At 50.7% G+C, this 27,419-nt stretch overlaps 1 protein-coding gene and 1 non-coding gene across 2 annotated transcripts; both read left to right on the top strand.

Annotated features, from left to right (window-relative positions):
- trnae-uuc (transfer RNA glutamic acid (anticodon UUC)) lies at window positions 1-72 on the top strand. The gene has a single exon. It is a non-coding gene; the product is annotated as a tRNA-Glu (tRNA).
- A 13,533-nt stretch (window positions 73-13,605) lies between these two features.
- LOC140717469 (avidin-like) lies at window positions 13,606-20,311 on the top strand. The gene is made up of 4 exons (XM_073031049.1): window positions 13,606-13,746; window positions 14,295-14,490; window positions 14,959-15,073; window positions 20,108-20,311. Exons 1-4 carry the CDS (start codon window positions 13,675-13,677, stop codon window positions 20,139-20,141), a joined length of 417 nt encoding a protein of 138 aa, XP_072887150.1. The 5' UTR covers window positions 13,606-13,674; the 3' UTR covers window positions 20,142-20,311.
- The last annotated feature ends 7,108 nt before the right edge of the window (window positions 20,312-27,419 follow it).

Below are 27,419 nucleotides of genomic sequence, written 5' to 3'. Positions count from 1 at the left end.
TCCCATATGGTCTAGCGGTTAGGATTCCTGGTTTTCACCCAGGCGGCCCGGGTTCGACTCCCGGTATGGGAAGCAGTTGTTTTGGGGCGAAGTGAAACCCGGGTTCTATTTCCGGACGGAGTGGGTTCGGGTTAGTAACTTGGGGGCAGTCTCTGTTGTCGCCGGAAACTTGACAATTGCTGCCGCCAAGATTAACTGATGCAAACGACACACCTGGCTGCTTCGGAGTACATTTGACAGCTAAACCGATATTTAAATCTACGCCCTCGCTGGGGAAACCCTCGTGCCCATGGACACGTTATATGCTTGCGATGTTTCTGCCCTCGCGGTAGGGTCACTCGACGGAAAGCAGCCCTGGGGCAATTTTGCCTCTTCTCTTAAATCCAGACCTCCACACCCTGAAACGCCCAGTGTTTTTCGCGCTCTCTCTCCCCCCCACCCCACCACCTAACGCATCCTTAAATGGATTCTCAGAAGGGATGAGTTAAGACCATAAGACCCAGCCGCAGAATCGGGCTACTCGGCCCATCGGGTTTGATCGCCATTCCAATATGGCGGATTTACTATCCCTCACAAAGCCATTCTCCTGTCCTTCTCCGTAACCTCTAACGGGAATGGGAGAAAGTTTAGCAAGGGAGAATATAGAAAGACGAGAAGGAATGGAGGTGGGGGAAGAGAGGAGGGGGCAGAGGAAATGGTCAGTGGAGAAGAAATAGATTGGGAAGGGAGAAGATGGGATGGCGAGAGGGAGTGGGGCAGGGTGGGGAGAGGACCGACTGCGGGAAGGGAGCTAGGGAGAAGGAGAGGGGAAGGAGTTTCAGAGGTGGGAAGGGGAGGGGAAGGGAGTGGGGGGACGAGTGGGGGGAAATGTAGGAGGTGGAGGAGTGGGATAGAGGCACGGGAGAGGCAAAAAGGAATTGATGAGAGGACAGGGGTTGGGGGAGAGGAGAGGTAGTGGGAGAAGGGTTCCGCGATGAAACGCGAGATTAGCTGTACGGAGAGAGGGCCGTGAGTTGGCAAAGGGACGCAGGCTGGAGATACGAACTTGTGGGTTGGGAGGTAGGAGCAAGGAGGGCAGAGGATTCTGGAGTCTCAGTGCTTGTGGAGGAGATCGGGGTGAGGGGTTGGGTTGGGGTGGTTGGCGCCCCTTTACCCGTGGTAGTGAGGGCGATGATGACGAAGGAGGAGGAGGAGGCGAGGTCCCAGTTCCGTTCCTGGGGCGCGTTGCCGTGGGGTGGGGGAAATGCTGTAGGAGCTGGCGCCCAGCAGCCGGTGCAGGCGCTGCCCCAGCTCCCCCTCCTCCACACACCGGTGCCCCCGCAGGAACGGCGCCTTCACAACCCCACCTCCCCCCTCATCTGCATCTCCCGCGGCAGCTCCATGGCCGAGAAGAGGAAGGCGCCGGGCAACGGGTAGGCAACGAAACAAGTCACCAGCTTCCGGAAGCAAGAGACGGTACGCCAGAAGCAGAACCCCCGAATACCGGCCCGGGACTCTGGCCCCCTCGGTCCGGCACCCAAGCTGCAGATCCGGGCAGGATGGCCTCACAAAGGTGGGCGAGAACCTGCCCCATCAGGAGGCAATAGGGATTGATGATCTCCGCTGACTGACATTTTCACTGTGCTTTAAATATAGGCCCCTCCCTCTCCCACCATCTCCCCCACCCCGCCCCACCCTGTGTCTGAGAGACGTCAAAGAAACTGGGTTAACTAAAAAGGTTGGTGTGGGGAGTTGAACAGAGTGACGCATAATAATCACTACACTACATGGCCTGCTGATGCCCTCCGGCATTTTGTGTGTATTTCTTTCCCGCGTATTGGCCTGGCCAATGCGCCCCTGCAGACGTATCAGCTGGGACTGGGTCATCGGCAGCAACAGAGAGGACCACCCCTCCCATAACGAGACCCCTACTCCGTCCCCCCGTCCCCACACACACGTCTCTCTCATTCTAACCGGCTGGGGGAGGGACGCCCGTTCGGTGAGGCGCGCGGACGAGAATGCGGGTGCACGTGGACCCCGCAGCCAGGATATTGCAACAGCCGCAGTAGGATGAGGAAATTGGAACGTACGTCCCCGATTAGCGTTACCTATTTGTACAGACGCGGCGTAGAGGGCATTGTATCCAGACGCATCGCGGCGTGGTACGGCAAACTGCTCTGCCGAGACTGCAAGAAATTGTACAAGAGAGCGATGAACAGAGTCCAGCTCATCACGGAAACCAGCCCTTCCCTCCATGGACTGTCTGCGCTCCGCACAAAAACAAAACAGACCTTTTGTCCCAAAGTGAAAACAGATCTCTACAAAGTGATTTAAATTAATTGCAAATATAAAACACAAAATAATTGATTGCCTGTTCGCCCCTCTTTTCTGTGACACGCCAAATCGTCACTGGTGCAGCCAATTGGTGTTAGAAGTCACATAATTAGTTTAATGTTGGCGCGTGGCCTGGTGGGCAAGGTATCAGAAGGTCACTGGTTCGAGCCTGAGCATGTTTGTGTCCTTGAGCAAGGCATTTAACCACACATTGCTCTGCGACGTCACCGGTGCCAAGCTGCTTGGGTCCTAGTGCCCTTCCCTTGGGCAACATCGGTGGCGTGGAGAGGGGAAGGCCTGCAGCTTGGGCAACTGCCGGTCTCCCACACAACCCTGCCCAGGCCTGCGCCCTGGAAACTCCAGGCGCAGATCCGTGGTCTCTCGAGACCGACGGATATGCCACCACCGCCAGTTAAATGGGGATCACCTGTGTGCAGTCACGGTGTTTCAACTGATTGTTGTAAAAATACGCACGTATCTGGAAGGCCCAACTGCTGGCGAGTCAGTACCCCGGCAAAAACTACACCGTGAAGACAAAAGAACACTCCAAGCAACTCTGCGAAAATGTTATTGGAATGCACAAGTCAGGAGATGGATACAAAAACATTTCCAAGTCACTGAATATCCCTTGGAGTACAGTTAAGTCAGTCATCAAGAAATGTAAAGAATATGACACAGCTGTAAATCTGCCTAGAGCAGGCTGTCCTCAAAAACTGAGTGACCGTGCAGGGAGGGGACTCGTGAGGGAGGCCACCAAGAGACCTATGACAACTCTGGAGGAGTTACAAGCTTCAGTGGCTGAGATGCGAGAGACTGTGCAGACAACAACTGTTGCCCGGGTGATTCACCGGTCACAGCTTTATGGGAGAGTGGCAAAGAGAAATCCTGACGGAGTCTGCAACAGAACTGTGAATTGGGAGATTTGTTTTCCATCAGGACAATGATCCCAAGCATAAAGTCAAAGCTATACAGAAATGGCTTAAAAACCACAAAGTTAATAGAACAGAGAAACTTACAGCACATTACAGGCCCTTCGGCCCACAATGTTGTGCTGACCATGTAACCTACTGTAGAGACTGCCTTGAATTTCCCTCGTGTATAACCCTCTACTTTCCTGAGCTCCATGTACCTATCCGAGAGGCTGTTAAGAGACCCGATTGTATCCGCTTACATCACCATCCCCGGCAGTGCATTGCACACACCCACTACACTGTGTGAATGTCCTGGAGTGGCCAAGTCAGAGTCCAGAACTCAATCCGATTGAGAATTTGTGGCTGGACTTGGAAAAGGGCTGTTTACTCACGAATCCCCATGCAATCTGACAGAGCTGGAGCAGTTTTGAAAAGAAGAATGGGGGAAAGATTGCAGTGTCCTGATGTGCAAAGCTGATAGAGACCTGTCCACACAGACTCCGGGCTGTAATTGCTGCCAAAGGTGCGTCTACTAAATACTGATTTTAAGGGGGTGAATACTGATGCGATCAATTATTTTGTGTTTTTTTTTTTGGCCACAATATGTTTTTTTGCATTTTAATACCATGAAATACAGCTTTTACCTTCCTTTACTTTCCAATATTATTCAGAAAATACAGAAGTTGCTGTTTTAACACAACAAACAAGACAACACACACAAAAAAACACAAAAAATGCTTCTCCTATTTCAACAAGTGGCAATCTATATATATAAATGTGTAAAATTTAACAGGTATTTATAATACAATTCAAAAATCAATAAATAAATATATTTTCTACAAGTTTGGAAGCTGCATTGTCTACAGAAGGTAATGCACTTTTAATCTGCTGTTAAGTTCAAATCCTTGACATAGTTAATAAACGGTCTCCATATATTCTCAAATATCGGCTGTTTAGACCTTAATATATAGGTTATCCTTTCCAATGAGAGACTTGATAACATCTGCCTTATTCATTGAGTAGTGATTGGTCTATGAGTACTTTTCTATAATTGCGCAATACATTTTTTAGCATGAAGTAAGCTGACATCTATAAATGCTTGCTCATTTTTACTGTAATTGTGTTTCTCTGGGCACAAACCCAACAGAAAGAGTTTAGCATCCAGTGAAACTTGTCTTGAAATAATTTTCTCGATTATAGCTCGTACCTCTTCCCAGAATGCTCCAGTCTCTCTACGTTGCCACATACAATGGAACAATGTCCCCCGAGCTTCTGTACATTTTGTGCATATATCTGATATGTTTTTGTTGCATCTGTTTAATTCCGCTGGTGTGACATATGTCAACGTTCACCATTTGTACTGTATCAATTTAAGGCGAGTGTTTATTGACTTAGTATGAGCATTGGTACAATCTGTTTTCCACTCTTCGTGCGAAATTTTAAGCTGCAAATTTTCCTCCAAAGTTCTCAATTTGTATTGTGAATTTTCAGACGAGCAAGATATCCGCAAATCATAAAAATTCCGAAATGATACCCTTTCTCAAACTGTCCTTTATCATTTTTTTTTTCCAAGCGTGAGTGTAGGGGTCTGGTAATTGTGTTGTTTTGGTTTACCTTAACAACTTAGCTGAGGGTATTTGTAGAAATGTTTACCATTGAGGTTAAAGGTACACCTCAGCTCCTCAAAAGACATCATAATGTCTGAGTCTGCTAAATAAAGGTTTTCAATCATTTTGTGTTTTATATTTGTAATTAATTTAGATCGTTTGTAGAAATCTGTTTTCACTTAGACATGAAAGGGTCATATTCTTTATGATCAGTGTCAAAAAAAGCCAAATTAAGTCTATTGTGATTCATTGTTGTAAAACAATAAAACATGAAAAATTCCAAGGAGGGGTGAAAACTTTTTTATTCTGAGGCACTGTAGATAGATAGCTAGGTAGATTGATAGATAGATAGACAGTTTGATAGATAGATAGATAGGTAGGTAGGTAGGTAGCCAAAGAGATAGATAGATTGATTGATTGATTGATTGATGGATTGATTAATAGATAGATAAAATAAATAACTTCAAACACAATATGTAGAATCCTTGAAAGTTAATTTATAGATTGTTTTCAACGAACAGTTCAATGAGTGAAGTTATCTACTCTATAAATGTGTGTAAAGGGAACCGAAAAGATTGCTACTCCGGATCCGATACGGCATTAAAACTCACAATTAGCAGAAAGAATATAATTGTCGTGGAAACACTAACTGAGAACACCAGAGTGACTTCGAGTTTCGTTTTTAGAGTTTACCAATATGATATCATGGAGAGTCTGCAGCACTCTCCACCGCCAACAGAGCTCTGAATTCTAGGTTATACAGCAAGACAAACAACTTCACATAACTTTGTTTGGCTTTCCACGGTCAATGCAAGATCAAGCGTTTTAAAAACATATTAGCGCGAGTCTAACAGCCCTCTTTGTTCCCTGTTATCAGGCTCCCAGGAGCCTGGCATCTTATTCATTGGAGTTCCTGGCACTGAGCTTATCATCCAAGGTTATTCTCGACAAGCATCAGCAGTCTCATGTGATTCCATTGTTTAAAAAGGGTTCCAAGAGTAAACCTAGCAATTATAAGCCTGTCAGTATGACCTCAGTGGTGGGTAAATTAGTGGAAAGTATTCTTAGAGGTGGCATATATGATTATCTGTAGACTGGGTCTGATTAGAGCAGTCAACATAGATTTGTGCGTGGAAAGTCATTTTTAACAAATCTTATTGAATTTTTTGAAAAGGTTACTAGGAAAGTTGTCAAGGGTAAAGCAGTGGATGTTGTCTATATGGACTTCAGTAAGGCCTTTGACAAAGTTCTGCACGGAAGGTTAGTTAGGAAGGTTCAATCGTTAGGTTTTAATATTGAAGTAGTGAAATGGATTCAACAGTGGCTAGATGGGAGATGCCAGAGAGTAGTGGTGGATAACTGTTTGTCAGGTTGGAGGCCGGTGACTAGTGGTGTGCCTCAGGGATCTGGACTGGGTCCAATGTTGTTTGTCATATACATTAATGATCTGGATGATGGGGTGGAAAATTGGATTAGTAAGTATGCAGATGATACTAAGGTAGGTGGCGTTGTGGATAATGAAGTAGGTTTTCAAAGTTTGCAGAGAGATTTAGGCCAGTTAGAAGAGTGGGCTGAAAGATGGCAGATGGAGTTTAATGCTGATAAGTGTGAGGTGCTACATTTTGGTAGGAATAATCCAAACAGGATATACATGGTAAATGGTAGAGCATTCAGGAATGCAGTAGAACAGAGTGATCTAGGAATAATGGTGCATAGTTCCCTGAAGGTGGAATTTCAAGTGGATAGGGTGGTGAAGAAAGCTTTTGGTATGCTGGACTTTATAAATCAGAGCATTGAGTATATGAGTTGGGATTTAATGTTAAAATTGTACAAGGCATTGGTGAGGCCAAATTTGGAGTATTGTGTACATATCTGGTCACCGAATTATAGGAAAGATGTCAACAAAATAGAGAGAGTACAGAGGAGATTTACTAGAATGTTACCTGAGTTTCGGCACCTAAGTTACAGAGAAATGTTGAACAAGTTAGGTCTTTATTCTTTGGAGTGTAGAAGGTTGAGGGGGGACTTGATAGAGCTATTTAAATTTATAAGGGGGATAGATAGAGTTGACATGGATAGGCTTTTTCCATTGAGAGTAGGGTAGATTCGAACAAGAGGACATGAGTTGAGAGTTAGGAGGGCAAAGGTTTAGGGGTAACACGAGGGGGAACCTCTTTACTTAGAGAGTGGTAGCTGTGTGGAACGAGCTTCCAGTAGAAGTGGTAGCGGCAGGTTCGATATTGTCATTAAAAAAAAATTGGATAGGTATATGGATAGGAAAGGAATGGAGGGTTACGGGCTGAGTGCAGGTCGGTGGGACTAGGTGAGAGTAAGCGTTCGGCACAGACTAGATGGGCCGAGATGTCCCGTTTCCGTGCTGTAATTGTTATATGGTTATATTGTCTTAAACCCAACTTTTCCAGAATAGTCAAGCATCCCATCATGCACTAGTTTTAACCATTTCTACCGCAATAATTAAAAAAATTAATAATGATATTAAAGCAATTCTAGAAACACACGATGTACAGGTTACTGTTAGACTGATTGCATGTACCTAAAGTGGCGGTAAATGGTGTGGGTGTAGTGATGGTGGGGTGTGGTGAGGTGGGTTAATGGGCGGAGGTGCTGATCAGTCTCACTTCTTGGGGAAAGTTTCGGAGTCTGGTAGTCCTGTTGTGGATCCCTCTTCCCCGGTGGGAGTGGGACAAACAGTCCATGAGCAGGTGTGAGGGATCCTTTGTGATGTTGCTGGCCTTTTCCCGGCACCTTTCTGTATACAAGGGAAATCTTTGCCGTCCAGACAGATTTTTTTTTTCCCTGTGGAAAATTCCGTAGAGGTGGTTAAAATAGCAGGTGGAATAAAGTCCCACGGTTTCTGGAAAATTGGAAATGCCACTCCACTCTTCAAGAAGGGAGACAAGGCTGCAGAAAGGAAACTATAGGCCAGTTATTCTGACCTCAGGGGTTGGAAAGATGCTGGAGTCGATTGTTAACGATGTGGTTTCGGGGTACATGGAGGCACCTGATAAGCCAGGCTGTAGTCAGCATGGTTTCCTCTTGCCTGACAGGTCTGCTGGAGTTCTTTGCGGAAGTAACGAGCAGGATCGGCAAAGGAGAATCGGTTGATGCTGTGTACGTAGGGTTTTCAGGCCGTCGACAAGGCTGCTCAGCAAGCTACGAGCCCACGGTATGACAGGAAAGATTCTAGCACCGATAAAGCAGTGGCTGTTTGGCTGGATGCAAAGAGTGGGAATAAAGGGAGACTTTTCTGGTTGGCTGCCGGTGACTAGCGGTGTTACGAAGGGTCTGTGTTGGGGCCGCTTCTTTTTACACCAAATGTCAGTGATTTGGAGGACGGAGTTGACTGCTTTGTTGCAATGTTTGTGGAGGATACCAAGATAGGTGGAGGGGCAGGTAGTTCTGAGGACGTACAGAGGCTACAGAAAGACTTAGGCGAATTAGGAGAATGGACAGAGAAGTGCCAAGAGGGAATACAGTGTATGGTCGTGCAATTTGGTGGAAGAAATGAAAGGGCAGACTGTTTTCTAATTGGAGAGAAAATGCAGAACTACGAGGTGCAAAGGGACTTGGGAGTCTTTGTGCAGGATTCCGCTAAAGTTAATGATGAGGAAGGCAAATGCGCTGTTAACGTCCATTACAAAGAGACTAGGATGTAATGCTGAGGTTTTATAAAGCACTGGCGAGGCCTCACCGTGAGCAGGCTTGGGCCCCCAATCTTAGAAAGGAGGCGCTGACTCGGGAGAGGGTTCACGAAAATTATTCCAGGATTCCAGGATTATTCCAGGAAGAGCGTTTGACGGCTCTGGGCCTCTCTTCACTGGAACTCAGATGAATGAGGGATGACCTCATTGAAACCTATCGAAAGGCCTTGACAGAGTGGGTGTGGAGAGGACGTTTCCCATGGCGGAAGAGTCTCTGCGACCAGAGGACACAGCCTCAGAATAGAAAGGTATTATTGAAGAATGGTGGTGAAGAGGGATTTCTTTACCCAGAACGCGGTGAATCTGTGGAATACGGTTCCAAAGACGGCCCTACAGACCAATTATTTACGTCTCCATCAGCTGAGCCCCCTTGCTTTACTCATCTTACACTTACGACTGCGAGACTAACCGCCCCCAGGCTCAGTGTCAAGGTGTACATCAAGATTAACACCAGGACGGCGTTTTCAGATGCCGCGCCGTTCCTGTTCGTGATTGGAGGAGTGTGTGTGTGTGTGTGGGGGGGGGGGGGAGGGGTGTAGATGGGTGAAATAGATATGAACTATGTTTTAAAAATAGCAGCAGTGATTCTGCAGAGTTTGGAAATAGAGTCATCGAGAAGTGGAACACAGAAACAGGCCCTTCGGCCCATCTAGTCCGTGCCAAAACCACTTAATCTGCCTTCACCCATCGCACTGCATCTGGTCCAGATCCCTCCATACCCATCCGAAAATGTACAAGATTTTGTATAGTTGTCCTGAATTGACCGGGATTTGGAGAGGGGGTTTTGAGCATAAAGTTTCTCTCTATGCTGATGACTTATTACTCTTTCTCTCAAATCCGTCTACATCCTTACCTCTAATGTTTTCACTTCTTGACCAGTTTAGCCAGATCTCTGGCTATAAACTTAACTTACATAAGAGTGAACTTTTCCCAATTACTTAGAGTATAACATCGGTAGCAGAGCGAAGGGCGCTGAGTAGGCTACGGTCAATTATGGAAAATCCTGAACATCCTCTACATAGCACCATCCAGAGACAGAGAAGCAGTTTCAGCGACAGGTTGCTATCGATGCAATGCTCCTCAGACAGGATGAAGAGATCAATACTCCCCAATGCCATTCGGCTTTACAATTCAACCGCCAGGAGTAAGATATGTTAAAGTGCCGGGGTTAGGACTCAATGTATTTAAGTAAACTACTTAAGAACTTTTTAAAAGCTATTATTAATGCTTTTTGAGAGGGTGATCTTAGATGCATATCATATTTTTACTGAGTTAAGTATTGTATGTAATTAGTTTTGATACAATAAGTGTATGGGACATTGGAAAAAATGTTGAATTTCCCCATGGGGATGAATAAAGTATCTATCTATCTATCTATCTAATTAATAAAGAAGCACAAGAACTAACATTTCGTGATCTCCCTTTTAAAGTAGTCCATAATCAATTTACTTATCTTGGAATTACAGTCACAAGGAAGTTTAAAGATCTCTTTCGTGAAAACTTTGCCAATCTTTCATATACTATAAAACATTGTATAAAATACAATGGTCACCTCTATCTATGTCTTTGGTAGGTCGTATTAATGTTGTTAAAATGTATGTTCTCCCCAAGTTTTTATACTTATTTCAATCTATCCCAATTTTTATTCCTAAATTTTTTTTGATTCCTTAGACTCTATTATTTTGTCATATCTGTGGAAGAATAAGCGCTCTAGAATTAATAAACTCCATCTCCAAAAATCTAAAAAAGAGGGTGGCATGGCTTTATATTTATACTTTCGCTTATATTACTGGGCAGCTAATATACGTTGTGCTACCTTTTGGTCTTTCTTCCACGGCCAACCCGAGTGCCCTAATTGGGTGGCAATGGAGTTGAGCTCCACTAAAGAATTATCTATCTCTGCACTTCTTGGCTCTGCACTCCCTAATAGCCTGCCCAGATTAATAGCTAATCCTCTTATTAGACACACTTCGCGTATATGGGCTTAGTTCAGGAAATGCTATGGTTTCCATGGTTTTTCCGTTTCCAGCCCTGTCGTACATAATCACCTTTTATTACCTGTTACGTACGATTCAGCATTCCATGTTTGGTATAGGAAGGGCATTAGACATTTTGAAGATCTTTTCATTGATAATCGCTTCGCTTCTTTTCAGCAGCTCTCTGTTAAGTTCAATCTGCCCAATGCTCATTTTTTTAGATATCTCCAAATTAGACACTTTATTGCTCCTTTAATTCCTAACTTTCCTGAAATGCCTGCGAAAAATGCTATGGACTTATTTCTTTCCATTAATCCACTAGGTAAAAGTTTAATATCAATTATCCGAGATAAACTAGCAGCCTTACGACGGGGCCCTGTGGATAAAATTAAAATGGCCTGGGAGCAGGATTTAAATACCTCCTTATTCGAGGAGAGCTGGGACTCAGTTCTCAAATCGGTTAACTCAACCTCTCTTTGTGCTCGCCATTGCCTTTTACAGTTTAAGATTGTTCATAGAGCCCATATGTCTAAATCTAAACTATCTCGATTCTACCCTAGCATTAGTCCGCTCTGTGATAAATGCAAGAGGGGCATGGCCTCTCTCATCCATATCTACTGGTTCTGTCCTAGCTTGGAGAAATTTTGGAAAGATGTCTTCACTACGTTATCGTGTATTCTGAATCAGCACCTAGAACCAAATCCCTTAATTGCTCTGTTCGGTTTTTGGGGCGAGACAGATTTACGTCTGGGTCCGACCAAATGCCGAATACTATCCTTTGCCTCTCTCCTGGCGAGACGCTTGATCCTCCTTAGATGGAGAGATGTTGCCCCGCCCACTCATGCGCAATGGCTTAACGACATTATGGCCTGCTTGGACCTCGAAAAAATTCATTATTCAGTTCTCAATTCGGATCTAAAGTTCCATAAGGTCTGGGGACCTTTTATCGAGTACTTTCATAACCTTCCTCTTGACTAGAGTTTTTTTGGGTTTTTTTTCTTTTCGGTCCCTTGCTTTCAGCTCCCTTTTTTTTCTGGTAGTAGGCATTATTATCCTCTGTTGCTAAGTGTATTCACAGTCTGGGAGTTTGATTGTCCTGAATTATACTCTCTATATTGTGTTGTGGTTGGTCTGGAGGTGTTTTTTTCTTGTGTTGTGGGGCTTGGGGAGGATACTAAGTTTACTTGTCTTCAACTTAGGTGCTTTTTTGTCAAATTCTCTTCCTTTGTAGCATATTGTCATTGTATGCTTAATTTTGCACTGTATTAATGTTCCTCGTTGGGATTTGGGGTTTTTAATTTGTAAAATGTATAGAAAAACTAATAAAAATAATTTTTTTAAAAAAAGATTCTGTATAGTTTTATACAGCGGCATGCAAATGTTAAAATTTCTAATACTGTGAATAGCTAAGCGAGTAAAAGATGACCTGATTTCCAAAAGGCATAAAGTTAAAGATGACACATTTCTTTAATATTTTAAGCAAGATTGTTTTTTTTATTTCCATCATTTACCGTTACAAAATAACAAAAAAGGACAAGGGCCCGAAGCAACAGTTTGGGCACCCTGCGTGGTCAGTAACACCCCCCCCCCCCCTTTGGCAAGTATCGCAGCTTGTAAATACTCTCTGTAGCCAGCTAAGAGTCTTTCAATTTTTGTTAGAGGGATTTTCGCCCATTCTTCCTTGTAAAAGGCTTCTAGTTCTCTGAGATTCTTGGGCCGTCTTGCAAGCACTGCTCTTTTGAGGTCTATCCACAGATTTTCGATGATGTTTAGGTCGGGGGACTGCGAGGGCCATGGCAAAACCTTCAGCTTGCGCCTCTTGAGGTAGCCCGTTGTCGATTTTGAGGTGTGTTTAGGATCCCCTTGTAGAAGCCATCTTCTTTTCACCTTCAGCTTTTTTACAGACGGTGTGATGTTTGCTTCCAGAATTTGCTGGTTTTTAGTTGAATTCATTCTTCCCCCTGCCAGTGAAATGTTCCCCGTGCCACTGGCTGCAACACAAGCCCAAAGCATGATCGATCCACCCCCGTTCTTAACAGTTGGGGAGGTGTTCTCTTCATGAAATTCTGCACCATATTTCTCCAAACATACCTTTGCACATTGCGGCCAGAAAGTTCTATTTTAACTTCATCAGTGTATCAGGCTGTATTAAATGTTCCTTTGCAAACTTCTGACGCTGAATTTTGTGGTGAGGACGCAGGAAAGGTTTTCTCCTGATGACTCTTCCATGAAGGTCATATTTGTGCGGGTGTCGCTGCTCAGTAGAACAGCGCGCCACCACTCCAGAGTCTGCTAAACCTTCCTGAAGGTCTTTTGCAGTCAAAAGGGGGGTTTTGATTTGCCTTTCTGGCAATCCTACGAGCGGTTTTCTCGGAAAGTTTTTTTTTACTTGACCCCCACCGTTCCTGTTGACTGCCATTTCTTGATTACATTGCGAACCGGCTACCTTGAAACGCTTCTTATAGCCTTCTCCTGCTTTGTGGGCATCATTTATTTTAATTTTCAGAGTGCTAGGCGGCTGCTTAGAGGCGCCCATAGCTAATGATAGTTCGGACGAGGTTTGAGGAGTCGGGGTATTTATAAATCTTTGAAATTTGCATCACCTGGCCTTTCCTAACGATGAATGTGGACAAGCCATAGCCCTAACAAGCTGAGACATTGGTGAAAGTTATCTGAGAGCTCAAATCTCTTGGGGTGCCCAAACCTCTGCACGGTACTCCTTTCCTTTTCTTCACTCTAAAATTGTACAGAACAAAAATAATACATTAATCTTGCTTAAAATGTTGAAAAGAATGTTTCTTTTTTAACGCCATGACTTTTGGAGATCAGTTCATCTTCTGCTCACTTAACTATTCACAGTAACAGAACCTCTGACCGGGGGTGCCCAAACTTTTCCATGCCACTGTATGTGGTTTCGCAAGGGCCCAATCGTCATACCAACGCCGCGCTCGACCCTACCGGACACATCCTTGTGATCACGTCCCACGCCCCACGTCGCCTCTGCCAACCGCAACGTGCTGATTACACACTTTTCCGGTTCGGATAAATCGAGTTGCAACTTTCTCAGGTTTTTGTCCCAGAATCCACCTGGGCAGGATATATTCCCCAGCACCCGCGCTCTCCGTCTCAGATCGGAGGTGACACCATGCTGAGCAAACTACCCCAACTGACCCTCCTGTTGGCGCTGGGCGTCGTCGGTGCCTCATGTTTCACTGTGGTAAGTCGTGGAAATGGGATTACTGCAGGAAAATTAGAGGCATCTGATTCCTATTTGCGTTGGGAATTAACTGACTTCGAAAAGGAGGTGGGGCCTGCCAGGGTTCCTGCCACCCATCGTTGCCCCGTGAGCCATGGGTTAGAGAGGGGGGGGATTAAGTCAGGGTTCCTGCTCCCCATCTCCGACCCCTGGGTCAGAGAGAAGGAGGGGGGGGGGGGGGAATCAGCCGGGGTTCTTACGCGTAGGTCACGGAGAATAAGCATTGTTAAGTCCGCCTCCTACTCCTGCATCTGTCCAGTTCTGCTGCGACTGCGAGCCCTCGCTGACTGGGGCGCCGTGCCGAAGGACAATCCTTCGCCTGGATTGCGGCTGTACCCAGTCTCTGGGATCATTCTGTGTAGAATGACCCCCGCACCACCACCCCCCCCCCCCACTCCAGGCCTCCTCCACACCAGTGGCACCTTAAGGGATTTTCGGGAAAGGGAGGAGGCGGGCGCTACCGAGACGCGGGTGACCGGCGAGATTCGTTGAGTTGATCTTGATTTCAGGTCCAGACTCTGGCCGGCTGCTGGACTAATGAACTGGGGTCGACAGCGAACATCCTGATGGACGAGGACGGGACCCTGCGAGGCACCTACAGATCCGCAGTGTCCCGCACTGGGAAGCAGGTTGAAGGGGTTCTAATCGGAACCCAGGTCCATATCGCGCATCCGACCTTTGGGTTTGTGGTGAAGTGGACTACAGGTACGTTCGCCGCTATTCCGCCCGTTCCCTGCCCGAGCTCCCGGGGCTCCGCGGCTCCCTCCCTCTGTCTCCTCGTCTCCCTTTGACTTGAGCACTAAGGTGGCGCACCCCTGCGGGTGGGAGACAGCGAAGGAGCGCCACAACGTGGGGTGGGCAGTACTGAGTCTCCCTCGGTCCGGTGGGAGGGGCGCCATTGAGACGGCACAGCACCTCCGGGGAGGTCGGCAGAACCGAGGGCATTCCATGCTGTGGGATGGGGGGTCTGAAGAGGGAGCGCGAGGTGGGGGCGACACACTGTGGGAGCGGAGGTGAGCAGGGAGCGTCCTGCTGTGGGAGGGGCGGTACTGAGGGACCGTCAGGCTACAAGAGGGGTGATCCGGGGGAAGTGTCACAATGTGGGAGGGGCTGTATTGAGTTAGGACGGCAGTAACAGGTCAGACATTACTTTAAGATCCATTCTGTGCCCAGATTCGGTCCTGGGGGCTGTCTCCGTGTGGACCGGGGAGATATTTGGAGACCAAATGAAGACCGTATGGTTAGAACGATCGCCTTCCACCCCCGAGACCAACTGGGCGGCGACCCTGTAAGTTCTGAATCTCGCAGATCCAGGGGCTGTGTCTCCGCGCGGCAATCTCTCCACCGCGCCACAATCCAGGGAGTCGTTCGGTCAAATCCCACTCCCAAACTGAGGGGGCGCTGCACTGTGTGAGGGAGCGCCACGCTTTGGAAGGGTTATTGAGCAATGTCGTACAGTGGGGTGTAGGAGTCAGCGAGGGGTGGGCGGCTTCGCTTAGTGGGAGGGCGGATGAAGCGGGAGCGTTGCACAGAGGTGGATGGATGAGGAGGGAGAGTCGCGCTGCGTGAGTGGGTAGTGATAGGGAAGCGCGGACAATGGGAGTGGTGGTGATGCGGGTGCGGGGAGGGAAGTGCGAGGGAAGTGAATGAAAGAATGCATGAATGAGTGGGCAGAGAGTCTGATGAAGGGGCGGTGGGCAGGGAGTATGACATCGAACTCCAGGACTTGGGTGGTGAAAGGCGCTACAGAAATGGAGGGATTCCACCTTGAAATGCGGCGACTCAGCAAGATTGCAGCTCCGGTGTAAAACGGCTGGGAAATTCTCCGCACCGGGAGAGAGGGTCCAGAATTCCAGGAGCAAAGGGCTTTGTCCCCGGTCCCTGGGTCACACGGGACGGGTGACACCGTCATTCACCAAAGTGATAGTCCGACATCCTGTCCATAACGCCAACTGTTCCTGCCGTGGGAGTGTGTGATGGGACTGTGTGGAGGGAGATTCACTCTGTGTCTGACCCCGGGAGTGTGTGATAGGACGGTGTGGAGGGAGCTTCACCCTGTGTCTGACCCCGGGAGTGTGTGATGGGACGGTGTGGAGGGAGATTCACTCTGTGTCTGACCCCGGGAGTGTGTGATGGGACTGTATAGAGAAAGATTCACTCTGTGTCTGACCCCGGGAGTGTGTGATGGGACTGTGTAGAGAAAGATTCACTCTGTGTCTGACCCCGGGAGTGTGTGATGGGACGGTGTGGAGAGAGATTCACTCTGTGTCTGACCCCGGGAGTGTGTGATGGGACGGTGTGGAGGGAGCATCACTCTGTGTCTGACCCCGGGAGTGTGCGATGGGACGGTGTGGAGGGAGCTTCACTCTGTGTCTGACCCCGGGAGTGTGTGATGGGATGGTGTGGAGGGAGCTTCACTCTGTGTCTGACCCCGGGAGTGTGCGATGGGACGGTGTGGAGGGAGCTTCACTCTGTCTGACCCCGGGAGTGTGCGATGGGACGGTGTGGAGGGAGCTTCACACTGCGTCTGACCCCGGAAGTGTGGGATGGGACGGTGTGGAGGGAGCTTCACTCTGTGTCTGACCCCGGGAGTGAATGATGGGACGGTGTGGAGGGAGCTTCACTCCGTGTCTGACCCCGGGAGTGTGTGATGGGACGGTGCGGAGGGAGTTTCACTCCGTGTCTGACCCCGGGAGTGTGTGATGGGACGGTGCGGAGGGAGATTCACTCTGTGTCTGACCCCGGGAGTGTGTGATAGGACGGTGTGGAGGGAGCTTCACCCTGTGTCTGACCCCGGGAGTGTGTGATGGGACGGTGTGGAGGGAGATTCACTCTGTGTCTGACCCCGGGAGTGTGTGATGGGACTGTGTGGAGGGAGATTCGCTCTGTGTCTGACCCCGGGAGTGTGTGATGGGACTGTGTGGAGGGAGATTCGCTCTGTGTCTGACCCCGGGAGTGTGTGATGGGACTGTGTGGAGGGAGCTTCACTCTGTGTCTGACCCCGGGAGTGTGTGATGGGACGGTGTGGAGGGAGTTTCACTCTGTGTCTGACCCCGGGAGTGTGTGATGGGACTGTGTAGAGAGAGATTCACTCTGTGTCTGACCCCGGGAGTGTGTGATGGGACGGTGTGGAGGGAGCTTCACTCTGTGTCTGACCCCGGGAGTGTGTGATGGGACGGTGTGGAGGGAGTTTCACTCTGTGTCTGACCCCGGGAGTGTGTGATGGGACTGTGTAGAGAGAGATTCACTCTGTGTCTGACCCCGGGAGTGTGTGATGGGACGGTGTGGAGGGAGCTTCACTCTGTGTCTGACCCCGGGAGTGTGTGATGGGACTGTGTAGAGAAAGATTCACTCTGTGTCTGACCCCGGGAGTGTGTGACGGGACTGTGTAGAGAAAGATTCACTCTGTGTCTGACCCCGGGAGTGTGTGATGGGACTGTATAGAGAAAGATTCACTCTGTGTCTGACCCCGGGAGTGTGTGATGGGACTGTGTAGAGAAAGATTCACTCTGTGTCTGACCCCGGGAGTGTGTGATGGGACGGTGTGGAGAGAGATTCACTCTGTGTCTGACCCCGGGAGTGTGTGATGGGGCGGTGTGGAGGGAGCATCACTCTGTGTCTGACCCCGGGAGTGTGCGATGGGACGGTGTGGAGGGAGCTTCACTCTGTGTCTGACCCCGGGAGTGTGTGATGGGATGGTGTGGAGGGAGCTTCACTCTGTGTCTGACCCCGGGAGTGTGCGATGGGACGGTGTGGAGGGAGCTTCACTCTGTCTGACCCCGGGAGTGTGCGATGGGACGGTGTGGAGGGAGCTTCACACTGCGTCTGACCCCGGAAGTGTGGGATGGGACGGTGTGGAGGGAGCTTCACTCTGTGACTGACCCCGGGAGTGAATGATGGGACGGTGTGGAGGGAGCTTCACTCCGTGTCTGACCCCGGGAGTGTGTGATGGGACGGTGCGGAGGGAGTTTCACTCCGTGTCTGACCCCGGGAGTGTGTGATGGGACGGTGCGGAGGGAGATTCACTCTGTGTCTGACCCCGGGAGTGTGTGATAGGACGGTGTGGAGGGAGCTTCACCCTGTGTCTGACCCCGGGAGTGTGTGATGGGACGGTGTGGAGGGAGATTCACTCTGTGTCTGACCCCGGGAGTGTGTGATGGGACTGTGTGGAGGGAGATTCGCTCTGTGTCTGACCCCGGGAGTGTGTGATGGGACTGTGTGGAGGGAGATTCGCTCTGTGTCTGACCCCGGGAGTGTGTGATGGGACTGTGTGGAGGGAGCTTCACTCTGTGTCTGACCCCGGGAGTGTGTGATGGGACGGTGCGGAGGGAGCTTCACTCTGTGTCTGACCCCGGGAGTGTGTGATGGGACGGTGTGGAGAAAGATTCACTCTGTGTCTGACCCCAGGAGTGTGTGATGGGACGGTGTGGAGAGAGATTCACTCTGTGTCTGACCCCGGGAGTGTGTGATGGGACGGTGTGGAGAAAGATTCACTCTGTGTCTGACCCCGGGAGTGTGTGATGGGACGGTGTGGAGGGAGTTTCACTCTGTGTCTGACCCCGGGAGTGTGTGATGGGAAGGTGTGGAGGGAGTTCACTCTGTGTCTGACCCCGGGAGTGTGTGATGGGACGGTGTGGAGGGAGTTCACTCTGTGTCTGACCCCGGGAGTGTGTGATGGGACGGTGTGGAGGGAGTTTCACTCTGTGTCTGACCCCGGGAGTGTATGATGGGACGGTGTGGAGGGAGCTTCACTCTGTGTCTGACCCCGGGAGTGTGTGATGGGACGGTGTGGAGAGAGATTCACTCTGTGTCTGACCCCGGGAGTGTGTGATGGGACGGTGTGGAGGGAGTTTCACTCTGTGTCTGACCCCGGGAGTGTGTGATGGGACTGTGTAGAGAGAGATTCACTCTGTGTCTGACCCCGGGAGTGTGTGATGGGACGGTGTGGAGGGAGCTTCACTCTGTGTCTGACCCCGGGAGTGTGTGATGGGACGGTGTGGAGGGAGTTTCACTCTGTGTCTGACCCCGGGAGTGTGTGATGGGACTGTGTAGAGAGAGATTCACTCTGTGTCTGACCCCGGGAGTGTGTGATGGGACGGTGTGGAGGGAGCTTCACTCTGTGTCTGACCCCGGGAGTGTGTGATGGGACTGTGTAGAGAAAGATTCACTCTGTGTCTGACCCCGGGAGTGTGTGACGGGACTGTGTAGAGAAAGATTCACTCTGTGTCTGACCCCGGGAGTGTGTGATGGGACTGTATAGAGAAAGATTCACTCTGTGTCTGACCCCGGGAGTGTGTGATGGGACTGTGTAGAGAAAGATTCACTCTGTGTCTGACCCCGGGAGTGTGTGATGGGACGGTGTGGAGAGAGATTCACTCTGTGTCTGACCCCGGGAGTGTGTGATGGGACGGTGTGGAGGGAGCATCACTCTGTGTCTGACCCCGGGAGTGTGCGATGGGACGGTGTGGAGGGAGCTTCACTCTGTGTCTGACCCCGGGAGTGTGTGATGGGATGGTGTGGAGGGAGCTTCACTCTGTGTCTGACCCCGGGAGTGTGCGATGGGACGGTGTGGAGGGAGCTTCACTCTGTCTGACCCCGGGAGTGTGCGATGGGACGGTGTGGAGGGAGCTTCACACTGCGTCTGACCCCGGAAGTGTGGGATGGGACGGTGTGGAGGGAGCTTCACTCTGTGTCTGACCCCGGGAGTGAATGATGGGACGGTGTGGAGGGAGCTTCACTCCGTGTCTGACCCCGGGAGTGTGTGATGGGACGGTGCGGAGGGAGTTTCACTCCGTGTCTGACCCCGGGAGTGTGTGATGGGACGGTGCGGAGGGAGTTTCACTCCGTGTCTGACCCCGGGAGTGTGTGTTGGGACGGTGCGGAGGGAGTTTCACTCCGTGTCTGACCCCGGGAGTGTGTGATGGGACGGTGTGGAGGGAGCTTCACTCTGTGTCTGACCCTGGGAGTGTGTGATGGGACGGTGTGGAGGGAGCTTCACTCTGTGTCTGACCCCGGGAGTGTGTGATGGGACGGTGTGGAGGGAGCTTCACTCTGTGTCTGACCCTGGGAGTGTGTGATGGGACGGTGTAGAGGGAGTTTCACTCTAACCCCTTCTGACTGCGTCAGACTCCCTGTTTTGGGATTACTGGGTGGAAACGCTGACGTTACCCGGACTCCGATGTGACAATTACATAAAGTGACCGGGGGGAAGTGAAGTGGGAATTCTCCAGCCTGGGTAACTCTGTGAAAGGCGGATCGGAATGTTCCCGGTTCCTCCTGACTCGTGTCTCTAATCACCTGTCTCTTTCTCCGTTGGAAACAGGACGGGGACGGACATATTCACTCGTTGTAAGTAGAAGTGTGGATCCGCGGACGGAGACGGCAGTGAGCGGGAATTTGACCCCGGGGAGGAAGGCTCGTAGGGGAGATGGGGCGCCTCTGCTGAATACTCGCTGCCTTTCACTTTCTGTATCGGCTGATCATCATAAATCATCATCTCATTAAAAGAAAAATTTTAAGCATCAGATTTCGGTGTCGGCTGGACGTGTCTCTCCGTACAGTGAGGGCGGGTGTGGGAAGATGTGGGAATGCGTAGACTGACACGGCCAGGTGTGGGCGATGTGTGCAGGTGTGGGAAGAGCTGGGGAGGAGTGGACAGATACAGGTAGGTTTTGGCGATGTGTACAGGTCAACACCCACGGGGAAGCGACCGTGTCAGTTCTGAATCTTCGGTAGACGCGCAGATCCAGGGGCTGTGTCTCCGTGCGGCAATCTCCCCACCGCGACACGATCCACGGGGTCGTGCGGTCAAATCCCACTCCTGAGATCGGAGCGCAAGGTCAAGGGTGAGGGGGCGCTGCACTGTGCGAGGGAGCGCCACGCTATGGCTATGGGGAGGGGCTGTGAAGAGGAAGCGCCACGCTATGGAAGGGTTATTGAGTGAGCGTCGTACAATGGGGGGGGGTGTCAGTGAGGGGAAGAGCGGATGAAGAGGGAGCGTAGTACTGAGATGGATGAGGAGGGAGAATCGCGCTGCGTGAGTGGGTAGTGAAAGCGGAAGGAGGGGCAGTGATAGGCTAGCGCCGACAATGGGAGAGATGGTGAGGAAGGTGGTGAGGGTGGGGACGGGAGGGGTGTTAGAGGGGAGTGAATGAATGAATGAGCAGTGAGTCCCGTTCTGATGAAGGGGCGGTGGGGAGTGTGTGTGACAACCAACTCCAGGACATCCTTGGGTGTTGAAAGGCGCTACAGAAATGGAGGGATTCCACCTTGAAATGCGGCGACTCAGCAAGATTGCAGCTCCGGTGCAAACGGCTGGGAAATTCTCCGCACCGGGAGAGAGGGTCCACAATTCCAGGAGCAAAGGGCTTTGACCCCGGTCCCTGGTTCACACGGGACGGGTGACACCGCGATTCACCAAAGTGGTATTTCGAGACTCTGTCCCTAACCCCAACTGTCCCTGCCGTGGGTGCGTGTAATGGCACCGTGTTGAGAGAGCGCCATCTAGTGACTGACTCCGGGAGCGCCAACGGAAGGGAACAAACAGTCGACCTTTCGCGCCGGGACTCTTCATGCCTTGATGAAGCATCCTGACGAAAGGGACCTCGGACTGAAACATCGTCTGTTTTATTCCCCTCCATTGGTGTTGGCCTCACCTGCCGAGTCTCCCCCAGAATTTTTATATTTGAGTAAAGTGCAGAGCCCAATGGAGGGGAGGCTGGTTCCGTGACGATCTGGACTGTGTCCAGGACTCCCTGCAGTTTTCTAACTGTCCTGGCTGTGCAGTTTGCCGTCCCGTCCTGTAAAAATAGGAAACGCTCATCTGGGGGCGTTGCAAATTTCCTTCTCCCTCCTCCCCACCCACTCCCCAGCTTGTTAGAATGAGAGACACGTGTGTGTTGGGCCGTGGGGCAATTGGCTCGTTGTGGGAGGGGGGCGTGGAGGTGATGTACGTTGCCGCTGCTGCCAGTGCCCACCGTCCCAGCAGGGCCGCAGTGACGCGCAGCGCGATGGCGGGTGGTCCACGATAAGCGGGAAAGAGAAATACACACACGGAACCTCAGCAGGCCGGGCAGCGTTTATGCGGGGGGAATAAAGAGTCGACGCTCCGAGCCAAGACCCTTTCTCGCGGCCCCGATGAAGGGGGTTCGATCCGAAATGTGGATATTTTATTCCTCCCCATAGATGCTGCCTGACCTGCTGAGTTCCTCCAGCACTTGGTGTCTGTTACTCCGGATTTCCGGCACTTGCAGAATCTCTCCTCTGCTTAACTGGGTGGGGGAGGGGGGGGGGGTTAAATAAGCGCTTCTTGCCAAATCGGGAGAGAAACCGAGTTTAAAGATAAAAACAAGGTTTCACAGTGAAGCGTGCAGGAACGTTCACAGGGATCAGGCTGGAAATGCCTAGGGGGCGCTGCGTTACCCTCAGGAAGGGGCTTATACATCGTCGACGTCCGTGGGATCGCACTGTTCTCAAAATGGCCGTGCGACAGTATCTCACTGCTGGGACGCCGATGTGGGGCATCTTGAGATTGGGGTGGGGAGGGGGAAGGCCCTCGCCCCTGTACTCTAAACCTCTTCAAGTCAGGTCAAGTCACTTTTTTATTGTCATTTCGACCATAACTGCTGGTACAGTGCATAGTAAAAACGAGACAACGTTTTTTCAGGACCGTGGTGCTACATGAAAAAACAACACAGAAAAAAATAACTACATTAGACCTACCCAGGACTGCATAAAGTGCACAAAACAGTACAGGCATTACAATAAATAATAAACAAGACAATAGGCAATAGAGGGCAGTTGACACCATCGACACCAACGAACGCCGCGATCCCGTGGGACCCGCGTCTCCCGATCGTACTCCGGGCTGAATGGGACACAGTCTGCCTCTTTCTGCCGAAACGGGATCAGCCCCGCCTTCATTATCAAAGTTCCAAGTAAACTGATCATCAAAGTGCGTAGAAATCACCATCGGTAATCCCGGGATTCATCTTCTTGCGGGCATTCACAGTAGGACAAAGCGGTAAAATGGAATCAGTGGAAAACTATGCAGGAACTCTGGCAAGCATCCCATGTACAGCCGATGTCGAGAGCCAACTTCAATATGGTTTTGCAACTCTGCAGTTAGTCTCACAGTCGTAAGTGTGAAGTGAGTAGAGCAAGGGGAATCAGCTGATGGAGATCGTGGAGATTTCTTTTTGAACCCCCGCTCACGCTTTCTTCGTGGCTTTGGCGCATTTCTGCTCCCCCTCCCCCATCCCACTCCTCACCCAGCCACCCGAATCACGGTTGATAACACCGCCCAGATTAGTGCCGCCGGCAATCTTGGAACAATGCCCCCACCCTCCCCCCAAATGCAGACGCAATGAACGCCCGATTGAGGTTCGGTTTGCCGCCCCCCGGCTCAGTGTCAAGGTGGACCCCAAGATCAACGCCAGGATGGCGTTTTCAGATGCCGCGCCGTTCCTGTTCGTGATTGGGGGAGTGTTTAGGGGAGTAGATGGGTGAAATAGATATGAACTATTAAACAAAATAGCAGCAGTGATTCAGCAGAATTTGGAAATAGAGTCATCGAGAAGTAGACCGCAGAAACAGGCCTTTCGGCCCATCTAGTCCGTACCAAAACCACTTAAACTGCCTACTCCCGTCGCACTGCACCTGGACCACAGCCCTACCGTCCAGGAATGTACGAAATTCTGTATAATCGTCATTGCAACCCCGCGCTCAGCTTTGTCGGTCACATCCTTGTGATCGCGACCGTCTAACCCTCGCCGCCACCTCCAACCGCAATCTGCTGATAACGCACTTTTCCGGTTCGGAGAATTCGAGTTGCACCATTGTCAGCTTTTTTTCTCTCAGAATCCACCTGGGCAGGATATATTCCCCCAGCACCTGCGCTCTCCATCTCAGATCGGAGGTGACACCATGCTGCGCAAACTACCCCAACTGACCCTCCTGTTGGCGCTGGGCATCGTCGGTGCCTCTTGTTCCATGGTGGTAAGTCGAGGAAACGGGATCACTGCAGGAAAATTAAGGGAAATTGATTCCTATTTGTAAAGAGAGGGGGGATTCAGCCGGGGTTCCTGCTCCCCATCCTTGACCGGTGACCCGTGGGTCAGAGAGAAGGGGGGGGGATCAGCTTAGGTCACGGAGAATGAGCATTGTTAACTCCGCCTCCTACTCCTGGATCTATCGAGTTCTGTTGTGACTGCGAAACCTCGGTGATATTGCGGCTGTACCCAATCTCTGGGATCATTCTGTGTAGAATGACCCCCCCCCCCCCACACACACACACACACACACTGCATCTTAAGATTCCGTCTCTTGCCTGTGAAACTGTGGAATTTTCCGGAAAGGTGGGCGCTACGGAGATTCGGGTGACCTGCGACATTCGATGTGGTGACCTTGATTCAGGTCCCGACTCTGACAGGCTGCTGGACTAATGAACTGGGGTCGACGGCGAACATCATGATGGCCGAGATCGGGACCCTGCGAGGCTTCTACAGATCCGCAGTGTCCCGCACTGGGACGCAGGCTGAAGGGGATCTAATCGGAATCCAGGTCGATATCGCGCATCCGACCTTTGGGTTTGTGGTGAAGTGGACTACAGGTACGTTCGCCGCTATTCCGCCCGTTCCCTGCCCGAGCTCCCGGGGCTCCGCGGTCCCCTCCCTCTGTCTCCTCGTCTCCTCTGACTTGAGCACTAAGGTGGCGCACCCCTGCGGGCGGGAGACAGCGATGGAGCGCCACAACGTGGGGTGGGCAGTACTGTCTCCCTCGGTCCGGTGGGAGGGGCGCCACTGAGACGGCACAGCACCTCCGGGGAGGTCGGCAGAACCGAGGGCATCCCATGCTGTGGGATGGGGGTCTGAAGAGGGAGCGCGAGGTGGGGGGCGACACACTGTGGGAAAGGAGGTGAGCAGGGAGCGCCCCGCTGTGGGAGGGTCGGCACTGAGGGACGGTCAGGAGAGGGGTGATCCGGGGGAAGTGTCGCTATGTGGGAGGGGCTGTACTGCGGGAGCTGTTGTAGCAGTAGGTCAGACATTAGTTTAAAATCCTTTCTTGCTCAGAGTCGGTCCGGGGGAATGTCACAGCGTGGACCGGACAGAAGGAAACCAAACTTTGATGACCATGTGGTTACTCCGATCAAGAGCCTCCGTCGACGGCAACTGGGAGGCGACCCTGTAGACGCGCAGCTCCAGGGGACTGGGCGCCAATCTCCCCACCGCGCCACCATCCACGGGGTCGTGCGGTCAAATCCCACTCCCGAGCACTGGCGGGGGGGCTGCACTGTGCGCAGTGTCGCGCTGAGTGAGTGGGTAGTGAGAGGGAAGCGCCGACAATGGGAGAGGTGGGGAGGAAGGTGGTGAGGGCCGGGGGCGGGGAAGGGGAGTGCGAGGGGAGTGAATGAATGAGGAGTGAGTTCCGTTCTGATGGGGAGGTGGGGAGGGAGTGTGATAACGAACTCCAGGGTGGTGAAAGGCGCTACAGAAATGGAGGGATTCCACCTTGAATTGCGGCGACTCAGCAGGATTTCAGCTCCGGTGCAAACGGCTGGGAAATTCTCCGCACCGGGAGAGAGGGTCCACAATTCCTGGAGCAAAGGGCTTTGATCCCGGTCCCTGGGTCTCCCGGGACGGGTGACTCCGTGATTCACCAAAGTGATAGTCCGAGACTCTGTTCGTAACCCCAACTGTTCCTGCCGTGGGAGTTTGTGATGGCACGGTGTAGAGGGAAAATATTCAAATTAAAGATGTTTATAATAAAACATTCGTTGATTCTGAGTCCTTATTTAATAAAGTTATTTACAATAAATTATGCGTTGACTCTCCTTTCATATTCAAATTAGATGTTTACAATAAAACATTCGTTGACTCTCAGACCTTAGACAAGGATTAAAGACTTATTTACAATAAAATTATTAACCATAAACATTCAGGCGTTGCCTCTCATTTTCTCTTTTCTGAAGTTCCTTTACGGTCTATACATTTCCAGCCACTCCTGGGGCACCATGTTGACTCATCTATCCACACCGCTGATGAGGGATATTCTCCTCCCCACCCGACCCCTCCCACTCCCGCGGGTGATGAATCTTAAACTGTGGTCCTTCCCGAACGGGCCCTCGTGGTGGCCGCACCAAGCCCGAGTGCGTCCCTCAGCACGTACTCCTGCAGCCGAGAATGTGTCGGCCGGCAGCATTCCCCCACGGACATCTCCGTGTGCGGGTAGGCCACCAAGTTTCGGGCCGACCAAAGAGCGTCTTTCACCGAACCGATGATCTGCCAGCCGCACCGGATGTTGGTCTCGGTGTGCGTCCCCGGGAACAGCCCGTAGATCAGAGAGTCCTCTGTCACGCAGCTGCTGGGCATGAATCTTGACACCGTCCCTTCCGACGTCCTCCACACCTTCTCCGCGAACCCACAGTGTGCAAAGAGGTGGGTCACCGACTCCTCCTCACTGCAGTCCTCCCGTGGGCAGCGGGCTGTGGAGACGACGTTCCGGGTGTACAGGAGGGCCCCTCTCACCGCCAGCCAGGCGAGGTCTTGGTGCCTGTTGGCGAGGTCTGGCGATCAGGCGTCTTGCCAGATGAACGGGGCAGGGAACCACCCCACTGTGTCCATCTCGTCCTTCTCCTTCAGCGCCTGCAGGACCTTAACGCGAGGTGAAGGAATTGAAGAGATTGACAACTCTGCTCAAAGATGAACAGGTGAAATGTCTGAGAACGTGGAAGACACCTTGTGCAACATACTTAACAGACTTTTCTCTGCAGCTGGACCAGTCAAAACATCTTTCACTTCTTGGTTATGTCCGCTTCGTAAAAGATGAAAGCACGGCTCAAGAGTTGTTGCTTGCAATGGGACGAGAAACAGATATACAGACAGACAGACGTACTTTATTGATCCCGAGGGAAACTGGGTTTCGTTACAGCCGCACCAACCAAGAATAGTGTAGAAATATAACAAATATAAAACCATAAATAATTACATAATAATAAGTTAATCATGCCAAGTGGAAATAAGCCCAGGACCAGCCTATTGGCTCAGGATGTCTGACACTCCGAGGGAGGAGTTGTGAAGTTTGATGGCCACAGGCAGGAATGACTTCCTATGACGCTCAGTGTTACATCTCGGTGGAATGAGTCTCTGGCTGAATGTACTCCTGCGCCTAACCAGTACATTATGGAGTGGATGGGAGTCATTGTCCAAGATGGCATGCAACTTGGACAGCATCCTCTTTTCAGACACCACCGTCAGAGAGTCCAGTTCCACCCCCACAACATCACTGGCCTTACGAATGAGTTTGTTGATTCTGTTGGTGTCTGCTACCCTCAGCCTGCTGCCCCAGCACACAACAGCAAACATGATAGCACTGGCCACCACAGCCTCACAGAACATCCTCAGCGTCGTCCGGCAGATGTTAAAGGACCTCAGTCTCCTCAGGAAATAGAGACGGCTCTGACCCTTCTTGTAGACAGCCTCAGTGTTCTTTGACCAGTCCAGTTTATTGTCCATTCGTATCCCCAGGTATTTGCAATCCTCCACCAGATGTGGAGGGGGGATTAATATTTTAGGTTGTCGGGCAATCTTTCGAAGACGACATTCTGCTCATCAACATTTCTGCTAGTGCAATCGGTG

Source organism: Hemitrygon akajei, chromosome 28 (assembly GCF_048418815.1).
Source record: "Hemitrygon akajei chromosome 28, sHemAka1.3, whole genome shotgun sequence".
Lineage (NCBI taxonomy): Eukaryota > Metazoa > Chordata > Chondrichthyes > Myliobatiformes > Dasyatidae > Hemitrygon > Hemitrygon akajei.
Note: the sequence above shows the minus strand (reverse complement) of the source record. Positions and strands in the feature narration are given on the sequence as shown.

Excerpts from the sequence above, each read along its gene's own strand:
- LOC140717469 (XM_073031049.1), top strand. The coding sequence starts at position 13,675 with ATGCTGAGCAAACTACCCCAACTGACCCTCCTGTTGGCGCTGGGCGTC. Across the intron at positions 13,747-14,294 it reads GTGCCTCATGTTTCACTGTG|GTCCAGACTCTGGCCGGCTG; the intron begins GTAAGTCGTGGA and ends TCTTGATTTCAG. Across the intron at positions 14,491-14,958 it reads TGTGGTGAAGTGGACTACAG|ATTCGGTCCTGGGGGCTGTC; the intron begins GTACGTTCGCCG and ends TTCTGTGCCCAG.